Source organism: Meleagris gallopavo, chromosome 11, assembly GCF_000146605.3.
Source record: "Meleagris gallopavo isolate NT-WF06-2002-E0010 breed Aviagen turkey brand Nicholas breeding stock chromosome 11, Turkey_5.1, whole genome shotgun sequence".
NCBI classification, from domain to species: Eukaryota; Metazoa; Chordata; class Aves; order Galliformes; family Phasianidae; genus Meleagris; species Meleagris gallopavo.
In genome coordinates this window covers 11,090,187-11,096,968 of record NC_015021.2, presented here as the reverse complement: position 1 = coordinate 11,096,968, position 6,782 = coordinate 11,090,187, and the positions used below count along the sequence as shown (strand labels likewise).

Here is a 6,782-nt window from a genome sequence, read left to right as displayed (position 1 = left end):
GACTCTTTAGTAGACTTTGAAGGAGAATTGGCTAAACAGCCTCCATAGTGAATGTGTTGGAAAAGCATAGGTCAGAAAATACGGCTACAGGTTGGGTTTCAGGACCAACAAAACTCCCAGAGGAGATTCAGTTGCAATTGGAAGTTGATAGGAGTGTGTTTTAATGCCTGAACGACAGTCAATAGTTTTATTTATTCTTTTGAGAGAGTAATAGAGTTTCTATCTCAGTAATCCAAGCTACCATAGTGGCCCATGCTTTTAGGAATCTTACTACCATGTTTTCTTTCAAAGCCCACTGAATTCTCTCTCCATTTATGTATTGATTCTTTTTCACGTATTTTAAAGAATGCTCTTCTTTTTTTTGGTTTGTTTTTAAGATGAAAAACAATTAACTGGGACAGTGCTGGTTTTCCTCTTCTTCTCTTTTCCTTGAAAGAGATTACTCCTGAAAATAACTTGGGATTTCTGAGATTGCCCCTGTTTAGTGAAAGTTTGTCTTGAGTGTGTGCTTATAGTCAGAGACCTTTGTGGAATAGAAGAAAATACTGTTCAAGTTTCAGGATTGTGGTATTTTTTTGTTGTTTTGTTGTTTTTTTTTAACAAAACACAAACGAATGTGGCAACAGCAAGAGCAGTATCTACCATCATTGGTTATTTGTTTAGCCCCTTCCTGTCCTCTGAGAAAATAAAGCACTACAAGAACCTGACTGAATGTTGTGCCACATTTCTGATTAAGATTGATGAGAATATTGCCAGTCACTTTTGGATGAGATGCACAGAACTTGAACTTAATTTGTGCAAGATGTTCTTACAGAAGCTGGCTTGGACCTGAACATGGTGTTAATGCTGCACCTACTGCAGCATGTCTGGTTGGTAATAACTGTCAGTCATCAGGACTTCAGAGTGCATCTTCTGGGAATGAATTTCTGGAAAGGTGGTATCCCTTTGTGCTTTCTTAAAGTCCTGGTTCATTATAGGGGATGAGGTCCTTTATTGCCAGTTATTCACATTATACTTGGTTGTTCCTCCTCTAAGTCTCTTGTTGTATTACTTTTCTAGTTTAATCTTATTGGACAAAACCTCTGTAACACAATATAATAGAGACAAGAGACGTAGAATCTTTGTCATGTCTTAATGTAAAATAATTAGCCATTTATGTTTGTTATTGCTCTATTTGAGATTAGTGGCCCTGTAAGTGGGAAGACCATTTCTTTCCTCTCCACCTTCAGAGAGGTAAGGTGGAAGGCACGGAAGGTACTGATATGTTTTGATTCAAGCCTTGATTAATAAACAAGTAGTTAATGCTGTGTACATGCTTTTGAATGATAAGATACTTAAAGCATCAAGTAAGGATACAGACGTACCAAAAGATGTCCCTTGTTATCACCAGGCACTAGGATATCATAGTAGTGAAAGCAGGAAGATGGAGTGAACTGAACGCACGTAGGCTGATGAGCTCTAGCAGATATCTGTTGGTTTCTGTTGTTCTGCTTAAAACTTCAAGTTTAGGATTTTATTCTTTAATTTTACAGTGCTTCAGTTTTCCATTGCTTTTGGGTAGGGCTTTAAATCAGCCTCCAATTACGTAGTTTATTGAGTTGTCAACTTTTTTGTTTTGTTTGTTCAGGATGATCACATTGCAAACTCAAAGGGTGAGAGGAAGCTTTTCTGAGCATTCATAATGAGTGATAAGGCAAGAACCTTTCAATTAAACATCATGAGATAAAAAGGGGAGAATTCAGGAGAGAAATGCTGCTCAATATTGAAGAATATACTATTCTTTAAAGGGGTTTTGCACTCATAAGTTTGCAAGTTCTCTTTTAGCTGATGCTCAGTGCAGACTGTTTCAGTTTGCAAATTAAGATGCACAAAGTATTTGTGAGTTTCTCTTGCAAACTGTCTAAGTTTTGACAGACCTCATTGAGACAGCAAATTGCTTCTGGAAGGCTGAGGCTATTAGCAAAGAAAATGAGCAAGTTGTTTTCTAGATCACAGCTGTCTTGGAGTTGCACGAAAGCTGCTTAATTTTCTGTGCAGCCACTTGAGTAATGCCAGCTTAGTAGCCTCAGAGATTTGAGTAGTTACCAGCAATTACACATTGGTAAGAAATGATTCTAGATTAAACAAGACATTTAGAAAGTCAGTTGTGAAACCTGATTTAGTTGTGTATTTATTGATTAAGTTAAGAAGACTAGAATGTAAAAAGGCTGCTCCTGTGAATATAACAAGGGTGCTGAATTTTTCATTTTTCCTGGCTTGTTTTTCTTCCCTAGCTCACTACTATAGGTAGGTATATCCAAAGAAGGTTCATCACAGATTTGCTCTTGCAGTTACTGAAAGCTTAGAATGCAGCTTTGCATCCTTGCTTATGAGCAATTTTTTCTGGGCTTCTGGTTTGCACCGTGGCCTGTTTCCAGTGCTTCCTGAGACTCCATGGTTCACCAGTTCTGCAGAACAGTGAAAGTAGTATGGATGTTCTGCCTACCTTTTGTTCTGCACTGTTCTGAGATAGATAACTACACAGTTGTTTGCACGTCTCATTTGCTTCAGCAGTATTCTCCAGCTGTGTATTCAGAAATGTAGCATTTGAAGATAGCATCTAGGTTATGCTAAAGATACTCTTCCTTTATACTTGCTGCTCTACCACATCTATGAATAGGAAATGGTTTTAAAAAAGGGACAGCTTTCAAGTCTCAAGTCAATTTAGAAATTGGACTAAGCAACCAACGCTTTGATTAGATGTTTATTGAAAACAGAAATAGCTTTTTATAGCCTGGGCTCTAAAACATGTGATTATAGTGCCACCCTGTTGAAATTATGCATATGAATCTTACAGTGATTTGTCTGAGATTGGAGTATGTAAGAGAGAGAAAACGCAGTGCCTCATACAGTGCTGCTCTTGGTTGTTTCTGACTTGACACAAATCCATTCTGTTGCTCTTGCATTGGTTCTTAGTTTGTCAGACTTGTCTCACTGCATTACATTGGGAGAAAGGTGTCAAATAACATTGTAGGAGGAAATAATGGCAAATTATTGGTACTGATAGGAAGATTGATGAGGGATCTCTAAACTGCGTATGGGTCAACAACTGAGAAAAGCAGGGTGAAGGCTGTGTAATTTGGTAGCGTATTGCTCTGCAAGCTCCCCTGTATTCATTAATGCTTTTACATAAAATTAAGTTTCATGAAAGACTTTGAGAAAATCTATAGCAAAACCAAATCCAGTTAGGATCTGTAATGTAGACAGACAGTGCTTAAACAAGTTGGAAACAAGCTAAATGGCTCAGCTCTTTCTGGTTGCGAACACAGTTTGAATTTGAGGCTCAAGAAGAATTCAATTAATGGTATCTCATCCCTTTGTTCCTGCTGCTGACTGCTGAAGATAAGAGGAAGCATGTTTTGTAGAGTATTATGCTTCTGTAAATGAAAGTTAGACCATCTTCGTTTGTGGGAAAAGTCTCTTACTTTTGAGAAATTAACTCTTTCTTTTGATACTTGACTTTTCAAGTGTGAACACGTAATAGACATTGCTTTTGTTAAGAGCTTGTAAATAATTATCCTTTGTTCTATTTATTCTCTGGCTTTTTAAATTATTTAGGAGCTTCAGTTTTAAGTCTTAATTGCAATAGACTTATGAGGCACTTAAATACAAAGGTCCCATGTAGCTTAATTTTTTTATTTTAAAATTGATTCAGGTGTCCTTGTAAATACTTTTGTGCTGTATGTAAAGGCAAATATTGATGTTAAAAAGCATAAAATACAAATGGATGCAGTTCTACTTTTCTCATGTGGATGCAGTGCATCCTCCAGGGTCAGACGTACTTGAGAAGCACACAAAGCTGAGGCCGCATGGAACATGCTGTCCTTGTAAAAAAAAGCACATTCATTCATTTAGGATGGGCTGGTTTCCACTGCTAAATAATTTATTTGGTGTTTCCAAATATGAAAAAAATTTCCAGTCAGCATTTGCCATATCCATCAAGATTTCTTGATAATGTCTTCATAGACCAACAAGGAGATGAGTTCTCCTCATATCTGATGGAACAAGAAACTACAGATAGTATTTACAATTCTGCTTAATAAACAAGCACAGCAGGGGTACTTCTCACTGCTGTGAGAGGTTGGCAATAATTCCTAAGAGTAAGTTCATCCCTCTGAAATCAGATATAACCAAGTATCTCACAAAGAATGAAAATAACAGAAAAATCCGGGTCTTGAATCAACTGAATTGCTTATCCAGGGACTGATGTATTGACTGAATGACTGCATATTGGTTTTGTGAGATTTTTCTCTTATATTTTTGCTGTCCAATTTGTCACAAGCTGGTTAGTTAGGATTTTGGTCAGCTTTGGAAGTCTCTCCTTTCAGAGTCATGCAACTTTAATCATAATCTAGTGACTTCAGCTGGTTCTTCTAATTTCCCAGAAGCAGTACTGTGAACCTTGTACCTGCCTTTGTCCTCGGAGGTCGATCCAGCCTCTCCCAAGCTTACATGGGCATGCCAGTTCTCTTTGCTTTGCATATTGTGTTGTAATCAGAAGGTGGAAAACGGGAGAGATTATTAGAAGATTGCAGGGCAGGCAAGGAAGGAAGGTTGTTGATGTGACCTCAGAGTTTAGTATAATAATAATTAAAAAAAAAGGCACAAAGTCCAAAGTCTGTTCCGTCTATTCTGTGAGGCCAGCCTCAGAGAGCTGGAAGCTGTCGACATGCTGTCCGTTGATGCGGATCTCCTTGGCAGTCCTCCTTGGATTCATTGAATCAGCTGCAGCTGGGAGCTCAGGAATTGTCTTGTCAAAATTCTCCATCTTGATCTGATATTCCCCTTTGGCACTGCGGGCTAGCACAGGGGCAAAACGGTGGTACAGCATGATCTCTGAGGGGAGATAGGACGTCCTCCTCTGACACATTTCTCCTGTCCCTTCCTGCACCGCTGACAGAAAGACGACCAGCTCAAAGTGGCGAGCAGCCTCTCTTTGGAGGAGAGCAGCCAGTGGGCTGGATGGGGTGATGGAGTGGTAGTAGGTCAGAGGGAAGGTGAAAAAAGGGCACTCATCCAAAGTAATGCTGTCTAGGTGGAAGTCAATACTGGTCTGGTGCAGCTGACCATTCTCCTGTTCTTGGTAAAGAATAGCAGAAATCTGGACGCTGGTGAGCGGGCTGGAGCGTGTGTTAGCCACCTGAAACATAAGGTATGGCTTCCCCTCTGTGTGTGTCACTATGGCACAGCGAGTGAAGCGGATGGAGAATGCCCGGTTCTTTGGTCGGGCGATCTTTGCCACAAAAGCACCTGTGTCGTGGAAAGAAGGTAATGAAAGTGAGGATTGTGCCTGGGTTGTTTCCCTGCAGCCTGTGAGCTACGTAAAGCAGTCCAAAGGAATAGAAACTGCCCTAAGTGTACAAGGTCCTTCTGAAAACTGCGAAGCTGCCCACTTAGTGCACCCATCTACTGTAGTTAGCAATAGTATGTAATCTTGATAGGCTACTGCTTGAGACATTTATTGCATACTATACAGTAAATAGAATATTTAAAGTCTGTTGACATACCTTAAACCTGAGAAGCGCTTTAAGAAACTTAAAATGTCTGAATAATAAATCTGCAACATCCTAGAAATTTCCATTATGTGAAGTACTAGGAATACATAAATACTGACTTAAAGATAAATAAAAATCTCCACCTGTACAACTGTTAAGTTGGCTTTAGAAATATTAATCCCACTGAAAAGATTCTTTCCATTGAGAAATAGATCATAATATAATAATTAAGTGTTGGGGAGTGGTAAGTGGGGTACTATCACAAGTATCAACCAATGAGTAGTGGTACTTTCTAATACAAATCTTGATGCTGCCTAATATTAATTTATTATCACATAGCTGAGATCTTGTCATCCCTTTAGTAACTGAACTTATCTTTCTCTCAGATATTAGCATGATCTGTACTTATTTCTGATCTGTTGTATCTCAAGATTTATATCATATCAGGTGTAAATGTGAGAGATTACCTGTGATGAAGGCTTCCAGCATGAGCCCAAGGACCATCTGTATGGCAAGCAGGGCAATAGCACTGGGGCAGTCCCCACTTGGGAACATAGTACCATAACCAATGGTGAGCTGTGTCTCCAGAGAGAAGGAGAATGCAGCTGTAAAACTGGTGATGTACTTGACGCAAATAGTGTGGTTGTCAGGTGGAGAATCGTGGTCCAGCTCCAGGTCCCCATTCATCTCAGCCAGCACGTACCAAAGCACTGCAAAAACTAGCCAGTGAATGACAAAAGAAGCAGAAAACACAAGCATCATCCATCTCCAGCGCATGTCCATTAGTATTCCCCAGGCATCTCGGAGGTACGCCAGACCTTGTCCTTGTGCACCATCCATCTGGAACGTGCTGTGTCCATCCTTTGTGACCATTCTCAGGTATCTTTGGGTTAGGAGGGGAGCGCTGGATTTGGTGTTATTGCTCTCTATCGTATCTGTTCTCATGTTCTGGAAAAGACAAAAGAGGAAAATAGTCTGATGCAGTGCGGCGTATTTGTGTTTTGCCTAATGTTCACAGTTTTTGACATATCAGCAGGGGTTGAAATACTGCAGCCAACAAAGGAGGGCTTATACATTGCAATCCAGAGAAGATTAAGTCAGGAGCCTGGGGTGGAATTTGTGGTAATACTTAGCTAAAATAGATTAAGTTTAAAAATGTAACTATTTTTCACATTTTCCTTGCTTAGTCATTGTATGTAACTTGTACTTTAGTGAATTTATATTTATCACATGCTTTAAGGTTTTGGT

At 39.4% G+C, this 6,782-nt stretch overlaps 2 protein-coding genes across 2 annotated transcripts in view; one reads left to right on the top strand and one right to left on the bottom strand.

The window, feature by feature from the left end:
- Nucleotides 1-4,175: 4,175 nt before the first annotated feature.
- KCNJ13 (potassium inwardly rectifying channel subfamily J member 13) lies at nucleotides 4,176-6,479 on the bottom strand. The gene is made up of 2 exons (XM_010716578.3): nucleotides 6,002-6,479; nucleotides 4,176-5,289 (listed from the first exon to the last, which is right to left on the bottom strand). Exons 1-2 carry the CDS (start codon nucleotides 6,477-6,479, stop codon nucleotides 4,667-4,669), a joined length of 1,101 nt encoding a protein of 366 aa, XP_010714880.1. The 3' UTR covers nucleotides 4,176-4,666.
- A 63-nt stretch (nucleotides 6,480-6,542) lies between these two features.
- The window catches only part of EFHD1 (EF-hand domain family member D1), a 15,450-nt gene continuing 15,210 nt past the window's right edge, over nucleotides 6,543-6,782 (top strand). The window contains exon 1 of the mRNA XM_010716722.2: nucleotides 6,543-6,656. Coding sequence (XP_010715024.1) covers nucleotides 6,543-6,656 — 114 coding nt within the window. The remainder of the gene's footprint in view (nucleotides 6,657-6,782) is intronic.